The sequence below is a fragment of the Rattus norvegicus genome, chromosome 17, assembly GCF_036323735.1.
Source record: "Rattus norvegicus strain BN/NHsdMcwi chromosome 17, GRCr8, whole genome shotgun sequence".
Taxonomy (NCBI): Eukaryota; Metazoa; Chordata; class Mammalia; order Rodentia; family Muridae; genus Rattus; species Rattus norvegicus.
The window spans coordinates 90,838,676-90,864,505 of NC_086035.1; the positions used below are offsets into that span (position 1 = coordinate 90,838,676).

Here is a 25,830-nt window from a genome sequence, read left to right on the forward strand (position 1 = left end):
CCCGGGCCCTAACTAGTTAAAAGCTCATGGTGCTAATATTGCATGTTGTGTTTTTGTCTGCCCCTCTGGTGTGGGTCCCCAGGACTGTGTAATCTGTCTCTGTGTATATGGCTGTCCAGTGTGGCTTTGGGACCTTCCCTTTCATTTGACTCTTCTCTACTGCACTCAAATAAAATGTATATTATATATGACCTCATTATAGACCTTTACAGGGGGAAACTTTGCTTAAAGAAAAATGCCTTTGGAAACATGGTTAAGCAGATCTTTACATTTTAATAGGAAAACAATCTCATTCCCAAGCAGCTCACCTTAATACGGGTGTCCAGGACCAAAAGTTCTTAAGGATTAATGATGATGGGGTGGAGAAATGGCTCATTGGTTAAGATCTCATACTACTTTTGTTGAGGACATATTCAGTTCCCAACACCCATGTCTACCAACTCCACCTACAGGGGTTCCAACAGTAGAGGTCTCTACAAACACCTATACTCATGGGCACACATCACGCAGAGATATATAACTAAAAATGATCAGATATTTAAAACATGATGACCAAGCTTTCAGTAATTATTTAATCAGTTTAACATACAGTAACCTCCTTCTCCCTTGTCTCACCTTTGTGACGTTCCAGGGTATTTATGCTTCTGTAGACATCACTGACTGTAAGCTACCTTTCAATAAACTGATTTTGTACTGTAGCTGAGAATAATCCTTGGCTTTCTTTGGGCAACCCAGATCGAAGCCATCTTACATTTACAGTCAGAGTTAACTTGAAGAAATCTTTCAGTTCATCTCTCTGATGATTCTGTGCCCCTGTTAGTTAAAAATTCTCACGGAGTAAAATGCTGGGGCCACATGAATTGGGACGAGCACACATGGCTTGCAAGTGCTTGAATTATAGACATGTAACATCACATTGGTACATGCTGGGAACAAACTCAGGACTTTTGGCATGCTAGGCAAGGACTCTACCAACTTTGCGAAATTCTAGACCAACCTTGACATTATCTCTTAGAGATTTACTCTCCTTCTCTCTCTCTCTCTCTCTCTCTCTCTCTCTCTCTCTCTCTCTCTCTCTCTCTCTCCCTCTCTCTCTCTCTCTCTCTGTGTGTGTGTGTGTGTGTGTGTGTGTGTGTGTGTGTGCGTGTTTGTGTGTGTAGCTAGTGTTACAGGCAGTCATGACACACCCCATGTGAGGACTTGGCCCTTAGCTTAAAAGCAGCGAGAGTTCTTTTTTATTTTATTAACTTGAGTATTTCTTATATACATTTCGAGTTTTATAGTCTTTCCCGGTTTCCGGGCAAACATCCCCCTCCCCGCTCCCCTGCTTTATGGGTATTCCCCTCCTCATCCTCCCCCCCTTGTCGCCCCCCCCAACAATCTAGTTCACTGGGGGTTCAGTCTTAGCAGTACCCAGGGCTTCCCCTTCCACTGGTATTCTTACTAGGATATTCATTGCTACCTATGAGGCCTCTGGTGTGGTCACAAATTGGGCTGAAGTAACAAGTCTGCTTTGGTAGAGATGGAAATGAAGGGGCTTTCTAGAAACATCTGGCTAGACAGTATCAACAAGATATAGGTCAGCCTGGAAGATGTTCCATTCATCCTCTGGGAGTTATGGGGTACACTGGAATGCTAGGGCTGGTGTTTCCTAAGTTCCATCATCCCTCTATCTCTGAGCCTCACCTCCTGAGTTCCTTTGTACACAGTGATTTCCAGCACCCCTCTCATTTCCCTGCATTTGTTTCTGCTCTAAGAAGTAAGAGCTAAACCAGATATGGTGGTCCAGCACTTGGAAGGCAGAGGCAGTCGATCAGAAATTCCAGGTCATCCTCTGCTACAGAGTGAGTGTGAAAGCATCTTGAGCTAGGAGACCCTGTGAAAACAGCCAGATCATGCATGGACAGCTTAATGAGAAAGTAGGCAACCAATCACATCTCTGAAATGTTTAGAGCCTGACCCCATGTTCTGCTGGGAGCCTAGATCATTGATGCTCACAACATCTGACTTTCCTATGAAGCTATTTATAAAAATATGTGTGTTTAGCGGCTGGAGAGATGGGCTCTGCAGTTTAGCACACCGGTTCCTCTTGCAGAGCAAGAGTTTCCAGGGTCCACCAGGAGATTGATAAGCAAACTCTGTAACTCCACTTCTAGTGTATCTGTCACCCTCTTCTGACCACTGCAGGCACCAGGCATTATAGGAAAGACATTCATACCAATAAATCTAAAGAAAAAATTGAATTGTCTGCATTTGGTCATCAGCTGACACTTTAAATATATCTGGCAATAAAATAAGGTGGACATCGATTTACTAACAGTGAACCAGAAGTGATAGGCAAGTCTCACTGTAGACGAGGTTGATTGGAGTTCTCACTGTGTGTGTGTGTGTGTGTGTGTGTGTGTGTGTGTGTGTGTGTGTGTGTCTGTGTCTGTGTCTGTGTCTGTGTGTGTGTGTTAGAGTACACAGTGTGCACACACGTTGTTGATAGATTATGGAGTTTGGAAGCTACCACTGGAATTTCCGAGGTTTTGTGACTAAGAACAAGGAATTGGACCAGGGACACATAGGATATTGGTAGAAAGAAAGGGATGTTTTCTTCTCTTATTAATGAAGAAAAGTTTGAGCTAAACTTGGAGTAAGATCAAAGGCTCAAAATATGGGTCATGGGGGTTGTGCATCTTTATAAATCATTTACACACATCCTACCTTTCCTCACATGCCTATGCTATGGGATTTTCCCAGACATGTTCGAACTGTTATATGTATTCTTTGGTGGTGAAAATGGGGATTCCATGGTTTTTCTGTCCTTGATTGAAATCTCTCCACCTTACGCTTCTGCTCCCTGATTAAGCCACAGACTATTTAGTTTTTCATTGTATTATTTGGGGAGCCTTGAAAAACTGCCAAAGTATACCAAATATGTCAGTGTAGCTTTGACTTTCCCCCATGCTCCTGTTATCTCACAGCTGTGACTGGAAGATTAGGAAGGATGGCCACTAATGTGTCAAATTCCTAGAGCAGGATCGTCCTGTCACTCTTAGGTTTAGTTAGACTGTCTGTAGTGAGGCTCAGATATCCTATTATTTAATTTGTAGTTCCCACACTCAGAAGAGATTGGCATATTAAAGTACATAACCTTAACAGTCCTCAGAGAAAGCCAAAGCTGTGCACAAGTGAAAGTGACAAAGCCCAATTTTTTCCAGGGTAGTAAAACAAAAGAGACCCAGGTACTGAGCTGGCCTGCTCTCTAAACACACGAGAGATACATAGGGATGTATAGTCAAGAAATATGGAGCTCATGGTTGATAGCAACATGGGTCAATTTTAGTAACCCCAACCTTGAAAGCTTCCTGCTGAAGGCAGGCAAGCATTACAGATATCAAGGGTGGGGACAGAAACATTTTTGTAAGATAGGGAGGGGGTGATTGTGTATATGTGGGTTCATGCTAAACTGCCTTGGCGACTGCTAAAGCTGGAGTGTACAAAGATGTGCACACAAAGCACACCGGCCAAGGAGCAGGTTCAAAGTCTCACTAAAGTTTGATTTATGTAAGGATCTGTGTCAGGTGCCCGATTGTATGCAACATAATTGGACAGGGCTACGAAGGGTATTATAGCTGGACCCAGAATTTATGCAAGAATCTCTCTTTCTCTACAGAAATATAAGGTTGGGTCTCAAAGATATCTGAGGATAGCCCTGCTGTCATCTCGGTGAAACTTTACTCATCCTTTTTAATCCTATGACCTCCAGCAGATGATAGGACAACAGTTCATTGTACATACTGACCGTGAACAAAATAAAACCAAAACCAAAAACAAGGAGAACTATATTCTGATGCAACTCTGAGTGAATACTGCATAGGAGTACAGATTCGGGTTTCCCCGAATTAATGACTATTGGGGAAGAGGTTGGCATGAGGTCTTATAGCATAGAACAAAAGAACATAAATCAATACAAAAATACAGGGGAAAGAACATTTGGTGGGCAGCCTACAGCACAGCAGGAAAATGTCCCGCTGATGATATTCTTCTTTTCCGCATTACTGAAAAGCCAGTGGCTGGCTGAGTTCAACAATACATTTCAAATGTTTTATATAACAGGTACAAAGATCCTAGGTCAGCTACAAAGGTTGGTATAAAGAAGTTTAAAGACCCCAAAGATAGTGCAAGATAATTTTGGCTACCGATGATTCATCCCCTGCTTAGTGCTCCAGTACTATTCAGGCACTTTGAGCAGTCTTCATGACAGATGTAGTTTTTTCAGTGAACCTGCACTTAAATTAGAAACAAGAGACTTGGTGCTTTTAGAAGCAGAGTCACTGGGAGAAGCTGCACAGGGCCCGCCCCTCTGCACTGGTCCCGCCTTCTTCCTCTCATTGGCTGAGATTCTCAGCGCGTCACTCCGGCGACCAGGTTGTGACCGCCCTCCCAGCAGAGAGGGAATCAAAGCGCAGGAAAAGGCGCCTGTGTGCAGGTATAGAGATCTAGTCTGGGTCAGGGCTATGGAAGGTGTGGAAACCCTGTTTCCTTGGTTACCTAAGAGAGCGGAGTAACAGCTCTGGTTGACCAGGCAGGTTAGGCAGGTCGGGATTCCCTTGCCAGGGTGATAATCCGCCTCGGACCACAGAGCTGAGGTAAAGAATGGAGCAGGCTGCTTTAGAGGATCAGGGTCTCTACCTCAGCAGGTCGTGGCGGGAAGGTGGAGGGCTACTCTGCGGGGTTGTACCGCGCCAGGGGAAAGGTTGGTGGCCAGTGCTTGTCCTGCCCGGGTTCACTGAACTTGAGCCCTGCATGGTTGCTTACTGAGGCGGTCCCTTGCCCCAAGGGCTCTGGTAGTGGGGCGGACCCCATGCAAACTTTACTAAGCAGGGCGCTGGTGCGGCAGGCCAGGGCCCTCAGGGGTCTCTTCACCGGAGGTAGTGCTCAACTGGAAGTTCCCTACCCTCAGCCTGCCTGGTCCTTCCCAGCAGGTGATTGAGGGAACTGACAGGTTGAGGGTGTCTCACTTTAAGCCTTGGGCCCATCTCATTCTCACTCAGGTGCTCCAAGTTCCTGCTCTCCTTTCCCTGCCTGTGACACCTGCTGCTGCACTCCACACACCACCCTTCCTGGTTCATGCTCATCTCTGGAGAGGTGGCTGAGATGCTAATATTATAGGGAAACGAACCAGGGAGATTTCCTCTGCGACCTGAAGCCAACATTCATGAAGGGTTGGAGCTCAGGCAGTCAAGAAAAGTGTCTTTTTCCAATCCTGAGAGAGACAAACAAAACAGCAAATCATTCTTCTCTATCTCTGTCTATATCTGTCTCTCTGTCTCCGTCTCTGTCACTCTGTCTCTCTGTCTCTGCGCGCTCTCTCTCGCTCTCTCTCTCTCTCTCACAAACACACACACACACACACACACACACACACACACACACACACACACACACACACACACCACAACACAGACAGACAGAGATCTGCTCCTGCCTGATAGAAGTGTGAGAAAAAAATTGTTGGTTCGTGTTGAATGCCATTTATGTTGAATTCTGGCAAGTATTTCTGTAAGCATCAAATTCATTTTCCATTTCCTCCAGGGTTTGTTTAACAGATTGATTAGGCACATTGATTTGTGTCTTTTCTTCCTGAAGGCCCTTGGATGTTCTACCCTTATGTTAACTTCCACATCTAGTAACCTTATACTAATCCACACCTAGTAATCTTATAGTAATGAAGATGTTGTTATGTAGTTAATTGGTAGGGGATGTCTGTATGTAAAGAGTTTACAGGTAACTTTTCTGTTGCTCTTTGCTGTCATCCACATTTTTACTAATACATACAGACATTGAGAGACTTTGTGAGAGGACATGAGGGAGATGGGTTTCTCTGATTTAGTTTCCATTAAGATACTTCCCAAACAATAAATTTCATATACAGCATATGTATTTAATAACGATCTGTTAAGTATCTATTGTGCAAGAGACGCTTTTCAACAGCAGGTGAATATCACCTCTTGGGACAGCCGTCTTCTAGAAGAAATTCAGATCATAAATAAATAGAATATGCCCTTGTCAGATGATGTTATAGGACTTAAGAGAAAAAGCAGGGAGAAGGCAGAGCCAGAAATGAGTTTCAATTGGACTAGATGTCTTTTATACTTTTCAAAAAATATTTTACGCATGCGAGTGTGTGTATCTATGTGTGTGTGTGTGTGTGTGTGTGTGTGTGTGTGTGTGTGTACACCTCGTTGTGAGCATTTGTTCGCATGCACAGTCTAGAGGAGGAGTTCAGGTGTCCTGCTCTATCATTGTCCTGCTGAGTCCTTTGAGATGGTGTCTGAGCTTGAAGCTAGGTTGGCATGCCAGCACCAATATTTTGTCTGCTGCTCTCAAGGCTTGGTTTAGAAGCATATATGTAGTTAGGTGTGATTTTTATGGAGATTTAAACTCAGGTTTATGTTTGCCCAGCAAACACCCATATACACTGACCTAGTTCCCTTAAGGCTGATTGTACATAACTTCTTTTTTTCTAAATTTGCTCCTATTTTATTTATTTTTATTATTCATTTTAATTTTATTGGGTATTTCTCTTTTTCTATTCTTTTCTACTTTTTTAAAATGTATTTACATTTCAAATGTGATTCATTTTCCTGGTTTCATATCCATAACCCCCATCCCATTCACCCTCCCAGTTCTTTTATAATTTTTTTTCCTCCACAAACATCTCCCTTTCCTGTCTCCCCGCCCTGAAATTCCACTACAGTGGGAGGTCCAGACTTGGCAGGACAAAGGGTTTCTCCTCCCATTGGTACCCAACAAGGCCATGCTCTGCTACATGAAGCTGGAGCCATGGGTCGGTCCATGTGTACTCTTTGGGTAGTGGATTCGTCCCTAGGAGCTCTGGTTGGTTGGAATTGTTGTTTTCCTGGGGGTTTTGTTTTATGATGGAACATCTTTTGGGAATACGGCCAGGAGAGGTATAGCAGGGTCCTCAGACAGTCCAATTTTCAATTTTCTGACGAACCTCCAGACTGATTTCCAGAGAGTTTGTACCCATTTGCAATCCACCCAACAAAGGAGGAGTGTTCCTCTTTCCCCACATCCTCTCCACCATCTTCTGTCACCTGAGTTTTTATCTTAGTCATTCTGACTGGTATGAGATGGATTCTCAGGGTTGTTTCAATTTGCATTCTCTGAATGACTCCAGATGTATGCTCAACATTTCTTTAGGTGTTTCTCCGACATTCGATATTCCTCAGCTGAGAATTCTTTGTTTAGCTCTGTACCCCATTTTTTTCATAGGGTTATCTGACTCACTGGAGTCTAACTTCTTGCGTTCTTTGTATATTTTGGATATTAGCCCTCTATCAGATGTAGGATTGTTAAAGATCTTTTCCCACTCTGTTGGTTAAAGTCACACCATGGCATTATATATTATTTGGGACTAATATGAAGGGTATCATTTCCCTAATTTCTTTCTCAGCCTGTTTATTCTTTGAATAGAGGATGGCTACTGATTTGTTTGAGTTAATTTTATACCGAGCCACTTTGCTCTTTGTCAGGCTTAGTAGTTCTCTGGTTCAACTTCTGTGGTCACTTAAGTATTCTATCATATCATCTGCGAATAGTGATATTTTGACTTCTTCCTTTCCACTTTGTATCTCTTTGACCTTCATTTGTCGTCTGATTACTCTGGCTAAGACTTCAAGAACTATATTCAATAAGCAGCAAGAAATTGGGCAGCTTTGTCTACTCCCTGATTTTAATGGGACTGTTTCATGTTTCTCTCCATGTAGTTTGATGTTGTCTACTGTTTGCTGTATATTGCTTTTACTACGTTTAGTTACCGACACTGAATTCCTGATCATTCCAGGGCTTTTATTATGAAGGGGTGTTGAATTTTGTCCATTGCTTTCTCAGCATCTAATGAAATGATCATGTGGTTTTTATCTTTGAGGTTTTTTTATAAAGTGAAATCTGTTAATGGACTTCCATATATTGAACCATCCCTCTCTTCCTGGGATGAAGTCTCCTTGATCAGGGTGGTTGTTCATTTTTATGTATTCCTTGTTCCTGTTGCGAGAATTTTATTAAGTATTTTTGCATTGATATTCAAAAGGGAATTTGGTCTGTAGTTCTCTTTATTTCTTGGGTCTTTCTGTGGTTTCAGTATAAGTAATTGTGACTTCATAGAAGGCATTTGGTAGTGCTTTCTCCATTTCTATTTTGTAGAATGGTTTGGAGAGCATTGGTATGAGGTCTTCTATTAAGGTCTGATAGAATTCTGCATTAAACCCATCTTGTGGTGGGCCCTTTTTGATTCACAGACTTTTAATAACTGGTTCTAATTCTTTAGGAGTTATGAGGTAATTTCGATGGTTTATCTGTTCCTTGTTTATCTTTGGTACTTTGTATTTGTCTAGAAAACTGTCCATTTCCTCCAGATTTTTATGTTTTGTTAAATTTGGCCTTTCTTAATAGGACCTGATGATTTTTTTCATTTCCTCAGATTCTGTTGTTATGTCTCCTCTTTAATTTCTGATTTTGTTAATTTGGACACACACTCTGTGCCCTCTGGTTAGTCTGTCTATGAGTTTATCTACTTATTGATTTTCTCAGAGAGCCAGCTCTTGGTTTTGTTGGTTCTTTGTATAGACCTTTTTGTTTCTACTTGGTTGACTTCAGCCCTGAGAATGATTATTTCCTACCTTCTACTGCACTTGGTTGCAGTTGCTTGTTTTGATCTGGAGATTTTAGGTGTGCTGTCAAGCTGCTGATTTGTGCTCTCTCCTGTTTTTTGCTTTTTTCAGGCAGTCACACCTATGAGTTTACCTCTTTGCACAGCTTTAATGGTGTCCCATCAGTTTGGGTATGTTGTACCTTCATTTTCATTAAACTCTGAGAAGTGTTCTAATTTCTTTCTTTATTCCTTCCTTGACTAAGGTATATGTGTGTAGAACATTGTTCAACTTCCATGTATATGTGGGTGTTCTTTCATTATTGTTGTTATTGAAGATCAGCCTTAGTCTGTGGAATATGATGGATTGCATGGGATTATTTCTATCTTCCTGTATCTGTTGAGGTATGTTTTATGACCCGTCATATGGTCAGTTTTTGAGAAGATACCATGAGGTGCTGAAAAGAAGGTGACTCTGGAGTCTGACTCCTTGGTCCCTGGTTTCCAACAGGGCTCCTGTCAGGACTGTGGCCCTGTCTGTAGCAGACCTCCTGTGAGGGCCTTCCAACTGGAGGATATTCAAAGGGGCAGAGAAGCTGCTGATATGTTGCCCAGGCTGCAGTAGATCTCCTGGGAGGCCTTCAGACTGTGGAGTCTTCAGAGGAACATTCAAAATGTGTCCTCTGTGAAGCTGTTCTGGGAACACAGATAAAGGGGGGTGACAATGGACTGTGGTTTCTCTTTCCTTGAGTGCAGCCACAGGACAGGGAGGCCTTTTATTGTTTTTGGCAACTGCATTCCCTCCATTTGTATTGTCACCACTGCCCCTGCCCTCCTCTCACCCCCATGGATGAAGCTGCTTCTGTCCATAACCCAGGTCTGTTCTGTTTCTGACAAAGGTGTGTTCCTCAAGTCAGGTCAGGTACTGAACACCTGTGCCACAACCTCGTCACATTGATGGAGTGGACAGTCCAAGTCAGGGTCAGGTGGGAGAGTTGCAAGGTTTAGTAAAACAGGTAGCTAGAAAACATCTCAGCCAGGGAAAACTCTGATAATGAAGCCTGTAGGCATTACTGAATCATCAGTCAGAATTGTACGGGTAGTCATGAGTGTCAAAGTAAATTTATTGAAGCTTAGAATTTCTTTTGTCCTGGATCGGGTGGTTTGTTGGCTGTAAGTGGTCTAATTAATTCTTTCTGTCATGATCTGCACTCTTCTACAATCTCCCTGCAACTTAACTTTTCTCTAACATTTGGTACGAACTTAATTGATGAAAGTCAGGGCTATCATATGAGAATTTTCTGTTTGCTCTTATTTAATATCATATGTGAACCTGGGACAAATTATTATTGAGATATGCTTATAGAGCCTTGTGGCAAATCTGGACACACTCCCAACCGTTACTGAATTGAAGCCCTAATCTGGGTGGGTTCCTTGTGGGGCCAGGAGCCATTTGTAAGCTCTGTTGAAAGATACTTTTGCCCACATGGAGCCTCTCCTGTCAGGGATGCTGGATGCCCGTTTGCACTGTGTCAGCAATGAGCAGAAGAGCAGGGAAAAAGGGGTTAAATCCTTGTGACCTTGTGAGCCATGAAACTCTGAACCTATCCTGAAGAAAAAGAGAATTCAACAAGTGTCTGCTGGGCATTAAACTCGGGAGCTCTGGAAGAGCACTCAGTTCTCTTCACCTCTGTGCCATCTCTCCAGCCCTAAGGCTGATACTGTCAATAAGGAAGGAGCTGGGTGCTGGGCTGAAGTAGGCTTTTGTTGTTTCTAGTGAAAAAGAAGTTTTTAGAAGGTAGGGGTTGAGGAGGAGGGAAAATGTCTGAAACATTTTATCCTCTATTGCTGATACCTTGGGGAGTTAAAATGTCTCTCTCCTGGTGGCCATTTAACATCAAAAGCAGCCCACTCCAAGTTTCATTAAGTGGTCCTTAATCCTAAATTCTTGAAAATGACTCAGAATAAGATTAAGGTGAGAAAACAATTCGTCCCATGTCCAAAATTTTCATCAGTCCAAGTCCAAAACATGAAAACTGAATGCACAAAAAGAACAATAAACACACAAACCAAGTGTCCCTTTTCAAGGGCAAAGTACACAGACCAAACCATCACTGCTGTGGATGTGATAAAGCAGGCTATCTGCTCCTGCCAGATGTGAGATGAACACTGGTTCTGGTGAATTTGCTGGCGTCACACTGGATCAAAGTTCTCTGACATTGCTGGCCTCTGGACAGGTCAAAGCCCTGTTACCTAGCCTCTGTGAGCCCTCCTGATACTTGCAAGAAAGAAAGAAGTCAAAAGCAGAACATTATGAAGCTAGATAGAGAGAGCACAGAGAAGTCAACCTCAGTACCTAGTTGTAACTGCCACTCCTCCCTTTCACCACTCTCCCATGGGTCCCACAGAAGAAGCAAGTTTCCAGATGTATGCACCAATGTGAGGTTCAAACTGAACCGATTCCAGGACCTCTTGATTGACATTCATGGAGACAGTGATCTATACAATAGCAAGAGGAGTTTAATTCTGCCTTATTGAGGCCTTCCTCCTTAAAGGGAGATGACCCTGGGCAGATTCTGACAGGTAGTTATATACCTTGCTAAGAGATGGGGCAGAATTCAAGCAGTTGGTAACTAGGCAGGGTATTATTGATGGGGCGAAGTGACCTCCTACTGACTAGTAATCAGTGAACCATTCCTGCTTTTCCAGAGGGGAAGGAGAGGGGAGTTGGAAATCACAGGTAGCTTTGTTTAACAGTTTGGCTTGCAGTTCTGTGGGATCTGACTATTACCTGGAAGGGAGGGGTCATTGTGCTTGAAGGTTGGCAGTGGAACTTTCCCACTGGTCTTCAATTGACCCACACCTCTGGCTCTTTCAAGAGTGAGTCCTTCCCACAGGCAGTGGTCTTTGTTGTAGTAGAATCAAAGATGGGGGGAGTATAGAAAGGAGGCAAAAGAAGGAAATAAATAATTTAGGTTAAATAAAAGTGGCAAGAAACCATTAGACAGAAAAAGAATTTTAAGATTGGGAAGAGAAAATATCAAAAGGTAAAAATAGAAAGTACCATGTTGTCAAATACAGAGTAGTCAGTCTTGAACAAATATATACACAAGCAACAAATATGGGCTCTGCAGGTATATTCATATTTATTTCCTGATACACAAGATATGTAAAAATATATATAACAAATTTAAGCACATAAAGGAGTCTATAAACTTAAGAGTGAAGGCATGAGAAATGTTTGATATAGGATAGCTGGGGAAGTTTGGAGAGGAGGTACAAAAGAGGGAGGTGATGTCACTGTTTCAATTAAAACATTAAAATATTAGATAAATACAAATGTATGAACAAAATTATATACAAATAAGAGGAATAAAAAGCAAACCTTACAAGCTTCAAAAGAAAACACAGAGAAAAAAAAAGCCCCAAGAAATCTATATCTCGGAGCATCTTCCTTTCATCTGCCCTCCTAGTGGAAGGAGCAGGATGTTGGAGACCCTTTTGTTATACATGGATTTTAGTCCAGGTGAGTCCCAAATAGTCCAACGGTCCACTCATCAGGCCACTCATTGTGTCCAGTCTGTTGTCCAGCAGGATCAAAAGTCATTGGCTGCCTGGACTGCATAAAGGGAACTGGAGTTAAACAAGAGAAAGAAAAAAATATTCATCACTAGAAAACCCTAGTACGTTTTTTGCCACGGGACTTAGGTTTATGTTCACTGGCCAAGAAATAGACAGACATGACTATAAAATTTAGACAGTCCATACTTGGAAAAGTCTAGATAGATGTATAAAGAGTTAATGTGTGCATGATACATACATTACCTCAGAGTTACCCCCCTCTCTCCTTTTCTCTCTCTGTCTCTCTCTGTCTCTGTCTCTCTGCCTCTCTGTCTCTCTCTGTCTCTCTCTCTCACTCTCTCTCTCTCTCTGTGTGTGTGTATGTGTGTGTGTTTGTGTGTTGGTGTCTGTCTGTTTGTCCTCATACCTGGAGGCCAGGAATAATCATCAAACGCTTTTTTACCTCAATATTGAGACAGAGTAATATGTCAGTAATCTCAGGCCACCAATCTGCCACACCTGCCTCTGTTAAGCTCAAGGCCTAAGATGACACCATGATTCTTCCTTGTCTGATTTCCAGAGTCCTTTTGTTGCACTGTGACACTTTACCCAACATCCATCTCCCCAGATGCAGAGACCAGATCTGCCAGGTAAAAATATTTAGAATGTCATTTTTCTGACAGGATTGCACTCAGCCTGGTACTTCCTCTAGCCTATACTGGCCTTGAAGTTGTGTTACTTGACAGGGTAGAGTGGCTCAGAACTGAAACTTCTACATTTCAGAATTAGAGACAGGAAGAAGAGGATCGTGCTCAAGGTAATCTTTAGCTACAAGGTGGCCTGTTGGGATTTAAGAGACCTTGATGAAAACAGAAATGTTTGCAGCATAGCATTACACGAAAGGAGGAACAGAGGCAGCAAGATCAAGAGGAAGACAAAGGTAGCCTGGGCTTTCATCCTATCCCGAGTGGTATTCTCTCTGAATTTTAGGTTTGACTGTGTGAACACTAAAACCAGCATAGCAACACTATTCCAAAATAGGAAAAAAAATATCAGAAAAAAATGAAAGTATGCTTAATTTACATAAACATATCAGAAAATAAGAACCAATTTCTTCTGTTTATTGTACATGGAATATGTTCCCTTAGCATACACCTGTGAGTCTGTTAGAATTAAGAGTGATATATTAAGGATTTTTATTGGAGTGGTTAGTGTTTTTCATCTGTTGGTTTTTAATTTTGTGAATCTATTTCCATCAATTGGGATTTTATATTTGATGTTTCTATTTTGTGTTTTCCACTTAAGGCCATCCTGAGGGGTACATGGCTCTCTAGGAGTCCAGTATAAGAAACATCCATTGAGACCCACCTGCATGGAAGTTGTTCATGTAAAAGTAAAGACAGACCCACTGACAGAGATATAGACTCCAGGGCTTCTACATATCAGTGTATGGATGACAAGGAATCATCAGGGTGTGAGGCCAACTCTTAAAACCTAGGCTGGGCAGTGTCTGTGAGAGGTTTTCCTTGGTTTTTTCTGAGTAGATAACCTGGTTCAGTGCTAGAGGCCAGCAAAGAACCCCTTTAATGAACTTTCCCAGACTTGTGCGTTGTGGGTTCAGGTACACGAGTTCATATAGTGCTCTTCTTGCTCCAGAGTGGAATATAATGTTCTTTCCCACTCAAATTAGAGAGGAAAAGATTGTCTGTCCTAAGAGAATTTCGTGTAGCTCAGGGGATAAAGCACATGAGAAATATGTATGTGATCACAATGGTGGAGAACTATAGGGACATGCTGTTAAACTCAGCACATATCACTGCAGGATTACTATGCGTGGATCCTTGATGTCCTTTGAACAAATTAAGAGGGACATTGGGTCAGAGGGACCCTCCATGTCAGTCATATGGTATTCTGTACACCTCATGCTGTGGAAGATGTTGATACAGTCTAGTTAAAAAGAACACAGGAGATGACATCTTAACAAATGTAACAATAGGAGGGACAGGGAAAGCTTCCCAGAAGCTCTCACAAAGGAATTGCAAGGCTGTTTAAATGGGCATAAAAAAGCAGTGTGCAAATTCTCAGGTTAATGGAAGCAGCCTGGGTATATTTATCCAGTGGAATGCATACTCCAGTGGAGGCCTGAAGCTGGCATGAGGTAGGGCCACACCAGTTTGCTTCTCCATCATTAAGTTGTTGTTTTGACTCTGCTCATAACACCTGTCCCTCCTCCTTCGAGGAGGCTGTGACACAGGTAGGAATCCTGTTACACATTTGAAAGTTGGCCTTGAGGGAGCAAACAGAGAGAGGTGAGTAATTACAGGGCAGAACTGGTGAGAGAGAGGGCACAGCTGCCTTGGGAGTCACTCCACAGTATGGGTTTTTTAAGCATTACCCTGAGTTGGGTCTGAGGACTTAAGCAATATAAACTGTGATATCTTTCGCAGGGCAGGAGGGGTGGGTGAGGGTCTGGTCAAAGTGTGACAGGAGCATTCCCTTCACAGGAGACATACAGGTCTCATATTCAATCTGGGAACCCATTTTAGCTCAGGTCTGATGGGCTGACTAGGGAGACTTTTCTGAGAAGTCTACTTCATGATGAAGACCAATGTTCTCTGCAAGAAACAGGAAGCAAAGAACAGTACAGTCCCACAGAACAGTCTCTGATGTTTACCTCTGCTAGAAGAGAGGGCAGAGGGCTACTGGTCCACTGACACTTTTAGGGCACTGTTCTACTTCATCCCTCCCTTCTGAGCAAGACACAGTGAAAAGGCAGGCCTTCCTGCCTGGGGTTTTACCTGGAGAGACCTTGCTGTGGTGTGGACAGCTCTTCCTCTGGAGAAGGGGCCTGCAAGCACACAGGCACCTGGACGTCTGGCCTGGATCCTCTGAGATTGTATAATCTTCAGCCAGGCCAACCCCCACCACTGGCTTAAAAGCCGTGGAGCTGGGGCTGCTGTTCTTCAGGACTTGAAAAGAAAAAGACACAGAAAAGAGGCTCTTGGTGTCTTTGAAAAACAGAGAACTTCCTGGTTGCTGCCGCCGCAGAGAGCCCTTGGGCAGCACCCTGCGAGCAAACTTGAGCCTCGGGACCACAGGTAAGACCAACTTGTCTGCTGCAAGAGAGCTGCCTGGTGAGATCGGGACACACAGAGGCAAAGTTCATCTAGGACCGGGCACGTCCTGTGTTTGCTGGAGGTCCCAAGCTGGTGGATCCCGGTCCGCAGCAGCTCTCTGCTCCCAGACCCTGTGGGAAAGAGACCTCACCGCCTGATCAGGTGGGCACTCCTGAGGCTGCAGAGCGGAAGAGACCCCCAAGACTGCCCACCCCTGCCCACATCCCTGGCCCAAGAGGAAACTGTATAAGGCCTCTGGGCTCCCGTGGGGGAGGGCCCAGGAGCGGCAGGACCCCTGCCTGAGACACCACCGGAACATGAAGGAAACAGACAGGATAAACAGTTCTCTGCACCCAAATCCCATGGGAGGGCGAGCTAAACCTTCAGAGAGGCAGACAAGCCTGGGAAACCAGAAGAGACTGCTCTCTGTGCACACATCTCGGACGCCAGAGGAAAACACCAAAGGCCATCTGGAACCCTGGTGCACTGAAGCTCCCGGAAGGGGCGGCACAGGTCTTCCTGGTTGCTGCCGCTGCAGAGAGCCCGTGGGCAGCACCCCACAAGCGAACTTGAGCCTCGGGACCACAGGTAAGACCAACTTTTCTGCTGCAAGAAAGCTGCCTGGTGAACTCAAGACACAGGCCCACAGGAACAGCTGAAGGCTTGTAGAGAGGAAAGACTACACGCCCAAAAGCAGAACACTCTGTCCCCATAACTGACTGAAAGAGAGGAAAACAGGTCTACAGCACTCCTGACACACAGGCTTATAGGACAGTCTAGCCACTGTCAGAAATAGCAGAACAAAGTAACACTAGAGATAATCTGATGGCGAGAGGCAAGCCCAGGAACCCAAGCAACAAAAACCAAAACTACATGGCATCATCGGAGCCCAATTCTCCCACCAAAACAAACATGGAATATCCAAAGACACCAGAAAAGCAAGATCTAGTTTCAAAATCATATTTGATCATGATGCTGGAGGACTTCAAGAAAGACATGAAGAACTCCCTTAGGGAAACAAAGGAAAACATTTATAAACAAGTAGAAGCCTACAGAGAGGAATCGCAAAAATCCCTGAAAGAATTCCAGGAAAACACAATCAAACAGTTGAAGGAATTAAAAATGGAAATAGAAGCAATCAAGAAAGAACACATGGAAACAACCCTGGATATAGAAAACCAAAAGAAGAGACAAGGAGATGTAGATACAAGCTTCACCAACAGAATACAGGAGATGGAAGAGAGAATCTCAGGAGCAGAAGATTCCATAGAAATCATTGACTCAACTGTCAAAGATAATGTAAAGCGGAAAAAGCTACTGGTCCAAAACATACAGGAAATCCAGGACTCAATGAGAAGATCAAACCTAAGGATAATAGGTATAGAAGAGAGCGAAGACTCCCAGCTCAAAGGACCAGTAAATATCTTCAACAAAATCATAGAACAAAACTTCCCTAACCTAAAAAAAGAGATACCCATAGGCATACAAGAAGCCTAAAGAACCCCAAATAGATTGAACCAGAAAAGAAACACCTCCCGTCACATAATAGTCAAAACACCAAACGCACAAAATAAAGAAAGAATATTAAAAGCAGTAAGGGAAAAAGGTCAAGTAACATATAAAGGCAGACCTATCAGAATCACACCAGACTTCTCGCCAGAAACTATGAAGGCCAGAAGATCCTGGACTGATGTCATACAGACCCTAAGAGAACACAAATGCCAGCCCAGGTTACTGTATCCTGCAAAACTCTCAATTAACATAGATGGAGAAACCAAGATATTCCATTACAAAACCAAATTTACACAATATCTTTCTACAAATCCAGCACTACAAAGGATAATAAATGGTAAAGCCCAACATAAGGAGGCAAGCTATACCCTAGAAGAAGCAAGAAACTAATCGTCTTGGCAACAAAACAAAGAGAATGAAAGCACACAAACAACCTCATATCCAAATATGAATATAACGGGAAGCAATAATCACTATTCCTTAATATCTCTCAACATCAATGGCCTCAACTCCCCAATAAAAAGAAATAGATTAACAAACTGGATACGCAACGAGGACCCTGCATTCTGCTGCCTACAGGAAACACACCTCAGAGACAAAGACAGAAACTACCTCAGAGTGAAAGGCTGGAAAACAACTTTCCAAGCAAATGGTCAGAAGAAGCAAGCTGGAGTAGCCATTCTAATATCAAATAAAATCAATTTTCAACTAAAAGTCATCAAAAAAGGTAAGGAAGGACACTTCATATTCATCAAAGGAAAAATCCACCAAGATGAACTCTCAATCCTAAATATCTATGCCACCTACATATGGGCACCTACATATGTAAAAGAAACCTTACTAAAGCTCAAAACACACATTGGACCTCACACAATAATAGTGGGAGATTTCAACACCCCACTCTCATCAATGGACAGATCATGGAAACAGAAATTAAACAGAGATGTAGACAGACTAAGAGAAGTCATGAGCCAAATGGACCTAACGGATATTTATAGAACATTCTATCCTAAAGCAAAAGTATATACCTTCTTCTCAGCTCCTCATGGTACTTTCTCCAAAATTGACCATATAATTGGTCAAAAAACGGGCCTCAACAGGTACAGAAAGATAGAAATAATCCCATGCGTGCTATCGGACCACCACGGCCTAAAACTGGTCTTCAATAACAATCAAGGAAGAATGTCCACATATTCTTGGAAATTGAACAATGCTCTACTCAATGATAACCTGGTCAAGGAAGAAATAAAGAAAGAAATTAAAAACATTTTAGAATTTAATGAAAATGAAGGTACAACATACCCAAACTTATGGGACACAATGAAAGGTGTGCTAAGAGGAAAACTCATAGCGCTGAGTGCCTGCAGAAAGAAACAGGAAAGAGCATATGTCAGCAGCTTGACAGCACACCTAAAAGCTCTAGAACAAAAAGAAGCAAATACACCCAGGAGGAGTAGAAGGCAGGAAATAATCAAACTCAGAGCTGAAATCAACCAAGTAGAAACAAAAAGGACCATAGAAAGAATCACAGAACCAAAAGTTGGTTCTTTGAGAAAATCAACAAGATAGATAAACCCTTAGCCAGACTAACGAGAGGACACAGAGAGTGCATCCAAATTAACAAAATCAGAAATGAAAAGGGAGACATAACTACAGATTCAGAGGAAATTCAAAAAATCATCAGATCTTACTATAAAAACCTATATTCAACAAAACTTGAAAATCTTCAGGAAATGGACAATTTCCTAGACAGATACCAGGTACCGAAGTTAAATCAGGAACAGATAAACCAGTTAAATAACCCCATAACTCCTAAGGAAATAGAAGCCGTCATTAAAGGTCTCCCAACAAAAAAGAGCCCTGGTCCAGACGGGTTTAGTGCAGAATTCTATCAGACCTTCATAGAAGACCTCATACCAATATTATCCAAACTATTCCACAAAATTGAAACAGATGGATCACTACCGAATTCCTTCTACGAAGCCACAATTACTCTTATACCTAAACCACACAAAGACACAACAAAGAAAGAGAACTTCAGACCAATTTCCCTTATGAATATCGACGCAAAAATACTCAACAAAATTCTGGCAAACCGAATCCAAGAGCACATCAAAACAATCATCCACCATGACCAAATAGGCTTCATCCCAGGCATGCAGGGATGGTTTAATATACGGAAAACCATCAACGTGATCCATTATATAAACAAACTGAAAGAACAAAACCACATGATCATTTCATTAGACGCTGAGAAAGCATTTGACAAAATTCAACACCCCTTCATGATAAAAGTCCTGGAAAGAATAGGAATTCAAGGCCCATACCTGAACATAGTAAAAGCCATATACAGCAAACCAGTTGCTAACATTAAACTAAATGGAGAGAAACTTGATGCAATCCCACGAAAATCAGGGACTAGACAAGGCTGCCCACTCTCTCCCTACTTATTCAATATAGTTCTTGAAGTTCTAGCCAGAGCAATCAGACAACAAAAGGAGGTCAAGGGGATACAGATCGGAAAAGAAGAAGTCAAAATATCACTATTTGCAGATGATGTGATAGTATATTTAAGTGATCCCAAAAGTTCCACCAGAGAACTACTAAAGCTGATAAACAACTTCAGCAAAGTGGCTGGGTATAAAATTAACTCAAATAAATCAGTTGCCTTCCTCTATACAAAAGAGAAACAAGCCGAGAAAGAAATTAGGGAAACGACACCCTTCATAATAGACCCAAATAATATAAAGTACCTCGGTGTGACTTTAACAAATCAAGTAAAAGATCTATACAATAAGAACTTCAAGACACTGAAGAAGGAAATTGAAGAAGACCTCAGAAGATGGAAAGATCTCCCATGCTCATGGATTGGCAGGATTAATATAGTAAAAATGGCCATTTTACCAAAAGCGATCTACAGATTCAATGCAATCCCCATTAAAATACCAATCCAATTCTTCAAAGAGGTAGACAGAACAATTTGCAAATTCATCTGGAATAACAAAAAACCCAGGATAGCTAAAGCTATCCTCAACAATAAAAGGACTTCAGGGGGAATCACTATCCCTGAACTCAAGCAGTATTACAGAGCAATAGTGATAAAAACTGCATGGTATTGGTACAGAGACAGACAGATAGACCAATGGAATAGAATTGAAGACCCAGAAATGAACCCACACACCTATGGTCACTTGATTTTTGACAAAGGAGCCAAAACCATCCAATGGAAAAAAGATAGCATTTTCAGCAAATGGTGCTGGTTCAACTGGAAGTCAACATGTAGAAGAATGCAGATCGATCCATGCTTATCACCCTGTACAAAGCTTAAGTCCAAGTGGATCAAGGACCTCCACATCAAAGCAGACACACTCAAACTAATAGAAGAAAAACTAGGGAAGCATCTGGAACACATGGGCACTGGAAAAATTTTCCTGAACAAAAAACCAATGGCTTACGCTCTAAGATCAAGAATTGACAAATGGGATCTCATAAAACTGCAAAGCTTCTGTAAGGCAAAGGACACTGTGGTTAGGACAAAACGGCAACCAACAGATTGGGAAAAGATCTTTACCAATCCTACAACACATAGAGGCCTTATATCCAAAATATACAAAGAACTCAAGAAGTTAGACCTCAGGGAAACAAATAACCCTATTAAAAAATGGGGCTCAGAGCTAAACAAAGAATTCACAGCTGAGGAATGCCGAATGGCGGAGAAACACCTAAAGAAATGTTCAACATCTTTAGTCATAAGGGAAATGCAAATCAAAACAACCCTGAGATTTCACCTCACACCAGTGAGAATGGCTAAGATCAAAAACTCAGGGGACAACAGATGCTGGCGAGGATGTGGAGAAAGAGGAACACTCCTCCATTGTTGGTGGGATTGCAAACTGGTACAACCATTCTGGAAATCAGTCTGGAGGATCCTCAGAAAATTGGACATTGAACTGCCTGAGGATCCAGCTATACCTCTCTTGGGCATATACCCAAAAGATGCCCCAACATATAAAAAAGACACGTGCTCCACTATGTTCATTGCAGCCTTATTTATAATAGCCAGAAGCTGGAAAGAACCCAGATGCCCTTCAACAGAGGAATGGATACAGAAAATGTGGTACATCTACACAATGGAATATTACTCAGCTATCAAAAACAATACCTTTATGAAATTCGTAGGCAAATGGTTGGAACTGGAAAATATCATCCTGAGTGAGCTAACCCAAACACAGAAAGATATACATGGTATGCACTCACTGATAAGTGGCTATTAGGCCAAATGCTTGAATTACCCTAGATGCCTAGAACAAATGAAACTCAAGACAGATGATCAAAATGTGAATGCTTCACTCCTTCTTTAAAAGGGGAACAAGAATACCCTTGGCAGGGAATAGAGAGGCAAAGATTAAAACAGACACAGAAGGAAAACCATTCAGAGCCTGCCCCACATGTGGCCCATACATATACAGCCATCCAATTAGACAAGATGAGTGCAGCAAAGAAGTGCAGGCCGACAGGAGCCGGATGTATATCGCTCCTGAGAGACACAGCCAGAATACAGCAAATACAGAGGCGAATGCCAGCAGCAAACCACTGAACTGAGAACGGGACCCCTGTTGAAGGAATCAGAGAAAGAACTTGAAGAGCTTGAAGGAGCTCGATACCCCTTATGAACAACAATGCCAATCAACCAGAGCTTCCAGGGACTAAGCCACTACCTAAAGACTATACATGGACTGACCCTGGACTCTGACCTCATAGGTAGCAATGAATATTCTAGTAAGATCACCAGTGGAAGGGGAAGCCCTTGGTCCTGCTAAGACTGAACCCCCAGTGAACGTGATTGTTGGGGGGAGGGCAGTAATGGGGGGAGGGTGGGGAGAGGAACACCCATAAAGAAGGGGAGGGGAAGGGATTAGGGGGATGTCTGCCTGGAAACTGGGAAAGGGAGTAACACTCGAAATGTAAATAAGAAACACTCAAGTTAATAAAAAAAAAAGAATGTTAAAAAAAAATAAAGAAACGAAACAGAACCCCGGCAAAAAAAAAAGAAAAAGAAAAAAAGAGAACAACCTTCCTGGAATTCTTCCTATCCTCCTTCTCCCGAATATTGGATGAATGTGAGGACAAGGTGAAGGAGGAGAGAAGAGGTCCCTTTCTCTTAAGAAAACGAGGGAATGAGTGAAGATCTTCTAGACCTGGCTCCACTTGGTGGTGTGTGCAGACTTTCCTGAGTGGCTTGTGCTGTTGAATCAAGTATGTTGCCAGCACCTCGTTGATATTTTGGTCTATCAGAGACTCAGTGCTTTTCTCAGGTGTATGCCTCATGACTCTCATGGCTTTGATGATGCTAGGGCTTGGTGTTCCTGTGAACGTCTGTATGGATGTCGGTGGTGAGTAGGCCTGGCTGTCTTTGATCATGGGGCGCATCATAATTTGCTGGATGCTGGGCCTCCTGCTGGGATTTATCATCAGCATTTCCACTATAACATTGAAAATATCGTTGGCAACGTGAGGCGGAATGCTGAAATTGGCTGAACTGATTTGTCTCCTCACCTCTGCAAATGACTTGCCTAGGAAAGGCAAGTGCCCAGTCACCATGAAGAAGAGGAGGACACCTACACTCCATACGTCAAATGGGCGGCCCTCATATTCCTCAGCTTCAAAGAATTCTGGCGCACAGTATGGCAGCGTGCCACAGAAATCAATCAGCTTCTGCCCAGGAAGTGTTTTAGCAGCTAGGCCAAAATCACAGAGCTTGGCATTCGACCTTCCGTCTATCAAAATGTTGTTGGCCTTTATGTCTCGGTGGACAATATTATTGTCATGGCAGAATTGTACTGCCTCTAATATCTGTCTAAACATTCTTCGGGCCTCCCACGACTTTAAATATCCACATTCCCGGATTCGGTCCAGTAGGTCTCCCTGAGAGGCATGCTCCATGACCAGGTGGGTGGCCTCTCTTGTCTGGACCACTTCGACCACCTTGATGATATGAGGATGGCCCAGGGACTTTAGAATGTCAACTTCCCTGCTCATCACTGAGGAGCACTTCTCGGTGTTCTTGAGAACTTTTATAGCTACACAGGTGAGGGTTGGGACGTGGTAGGCCATTTTTACGACTGAAAATCGTCCCCTTCCCAGGGTTCTTATGATCTTATAGTCAGTGGTAAAGTTCTCGATAGACTCTCGGCTCTCTGGGTCCTGCTCCATGATCAGGCCCTCCTTTATATGGCTAGAAGCAAACTTGCAATGAGAAATAAAACAGACATTTAAAATCAGGCTCCAGAACATGTTGATACGCTCAAATTCCTACATTAAAGATATGAGGAAAAAAGCTCAGAAAAACATCAGACAATCTAGCCACGTACTTTACATACTGGGAGGGAAGGACAAGGACCTACTGCAAAGGAGCAGATGCAAAATATGACATAGAGGCGGTTGTCAGGGACCAACTGCAAACAGAGTATCCTAGACACTAAAAGCCACTAAATTGGAAAAGCTCACCATCCTCTCTCCTGATCTCAGCATTCTCTTTGAGTAGAGGCATCTAGAATACCAGCTTCAAGAGAAGGTGTAAAGAGAACAGATCCCCGAAAACCTATACTGTGCAGGATGGCGATCTGCATCTGGAGTTCCCAAATTTGGCTACTCGGGCAGAGGACCTGTAGGTGGTTCTCAGAACACAGGTGCCCACAGCTACCCTAACTCCAGCTCCAGGGGTTACTACAACTCTCTACACTAAGCACACCTATACAGCACACTCACAGGTAGTATACACCACTTAAAATAGTGATACAAGTCTTTCTATATAATTTTATTAGTATGAGCTGTCAGGTTAGCAACGGAATCAGATTTCGGGGAAGTGGAACTATAGACAGGTATAGAGAGATTGTATTTTCTTACACAACTGAGTTATGCTATGTGAATATGTTATTATATCAATCCTAGGGATGGTGTGAGACACTCACAACCACCTGTAACTCTAGACCCAGAAAACCTGACTCCCTCTTCTGACCTCCACAGAATGCATCTGGGATATGGTACTCAAGGCATATGAGGATGCAAATCTGTCATACATATGAAGTAAAAAAATAGAATACTCTAACATTGCAAACATAATTTAATAAAACGTGAAATAGAAGATAATAAAAAACATGGAAATGTAAATGCATAACTGAAGGCAGCAAATACAGAAACCAAAGTCAAAAAGAGCAAGATGAAGTGTCCAATTTGGAGAAACTCACTATGTCAGGGTCCAACAGCTCCTGAATGTCCAAGTATAATTTCTGTGTCCTCAAACTCTAATTTCTTTCCAGCCAAGCAACAGCTTCTGTACCTGTAAGGACAGAATGCAGCCTCAATCAGAGCTGTAAGTAGACAGGTGTCTATCCATTGTCACAGGGTTCCTTGGGAGGTTAGAGCAAAGAGCAGCCAACACTGTGGCTAGGCACGGTCCATTGCTTCTCCTCTTCTTCTGTCTCCATGGACAGGAAGGCTAGTCTTGGTCATTGGAGCACTAGAGGGCAGGTTTGACTCAAGAGTCTGTCCCCAATGTTACCCAGTGACCCATTTCTTCCTACTTGTACCCCTGCCCAAGGACCATAATTAAACCCAAGTTGCACCACCTAATGGGAACAATGTTCAAACACTTAACACTCCATCTTTAACAAGGACACTTTTGTCATTAATAATCAAACAAGGAATCCTGAGAATGACAATGGACGCCAGAGCTTTGGCACTCCAGTTTTTTATGGATTCTGATATTCAATGGCAAGTGGATGGACATTGTCTTGCTTTTCACATGGACCCCAGACTTCATAAGTTTGTAATAATTCATGTCCATATTCAATGTATTCTATTTACTTTTTAAATTCCGACAAGTGGTTGCCAAAGGATTGTAAGTCATGACTACCTTGATTGTTGTGACAAAATGCTATTATTCATTGCACCCCTGGGCATGAGACTACCATTTGTGAGGCTGAGAGGAATATGACACCATTAATCCCATATTGCCTGCCCTCAGGCTTGAGACTTCTGACCAAAGCTCAAGATCTAGAAACAGTGAGCTGATATGTTCCAAATGATCAAGTAAACACCCGTAAGCCAGGAACCTATAAACAACTGATGTAGTAGATGCCGTGTTCTGAAACTCTGGGTCCTTCTGCTCTCAAACACAATGCCTTGTGTTTGACCTTCAAAACAACAGAAATTGATTACTTGTGCATCAGGATGTTAGCAAGGCAAGGACAAGTACCCAACAAATTAATTATGTACCAAGGCTGCTTTCTAATTCTAACTGGCCCTGTGTATGTATTCCCAGAGGGTCCAGAAAAAGTATGAGATCAGTGTATCATTGTTAAAGGTGATATGTTGTGCCCTGTAGCAGTTTCCTGTGTATCCACATCTTACTGCTGTTGAATTGGGGTTGAAGGTTGAAGTAGGAATTGGCACAAAACAGTCTGATAGGAAAAATCTAGACTTGGGTAAGCTACCTGGACCCAGAGTGATGAGAGTCCCTCAGGGTCCTCTGACAGACATAGGACAAAGTTAAAGTCAGGATAGTCTCATAAAGATGAGCCCATGTTAATTATAAAATTTGTGAAAGTGGAGGAGGAAGATCATCACTTCAAGTAATCTTTGGCTACTCGGAAATGATGATTCCAGCCTGTGCTCCAGGAGCGTCTGTCTCATGGAACAAAAACACACATGCGAAATGAAAGAAAGAAGTGGCTGCTATGTATTTTTGCTTGATCCATGTTCCCAAACCTCTGGAAAGTAACTTTAGACCCATTGGGCTTACACATGAGATTATGACATTAATGACAGAGGTGCAAGGGCTTTTATGAGCCATTTGCATATGTTTGAATGTATGCTGCTATCCCCTCTCATCACAACTCATCAGTTTTACACATTAAAGGAATCTGACAGGACTCACTAAGAACCAACTCCATGACAGATGCCAAAGGAAATGGACTG

General features: G+C 42.6%; 2 protein-coding genes across 2 annotated transcripts in view; both read right to left on the reverse strand.

The window, feature by feature from the left end:
- LOC108353138 (sperm motility kinase X-like) overlaps nucleotides 1-14,764 on the reverse strand; it is a 36,079-nt gene extending 21,315 nt beyond the window's left edge. Inside the window, exon 1 of the mRNA XM_063276844.1 lies at nucleotides 14,737-14,764. Coding sequence (XP_063132914.1) covers nucleotides 14,737-14,764 — 28 coding nt within the window. The remainder of the gene's footprint in view (nucleotides 1-14,736) is intronic.
- Nucleotides 14,765-14,811: 47 nt separating this feature from the next.
- On the reverse strand, nucleotides 14,812-23,145 carry LOC134482641 (sperm motility kinase X-like). Its single transcript, XM_063276845.1, has 2 exons — nucleotides 22,123-23,145; nucleotides 14,812-14,838 (listed from the first exon to the last, which is right to left on the reverse strand). The coding sequence occupies exons 1-2, from the start codon at nucleotides 23,143-23,145 to the stop codon at nucleotides 14,812-14,814; spliced, it is 1,050 nt and encodes a 349-aa protein (XP_063132915.1).
- Nucleotides 23,146-25,830: the final 2,685 nt, after the last annotated feature.

Coding starts and splice junctions, on each gene's coding strand:
- LOC134482641 (XM_063276845.1), bottom strand. CDS start 23,145: ATGTTCTGGAGCCTGATTTTAAATGTCTGTTTTATTTCTCATTGCAAG. Junction 14,839..22,122: donor TAGACCAAAATATCAACGAG/GTGCTGGCAACA, acceptor TGTTTCTTGCAG/AGAACATTGGTCTTCATCAT.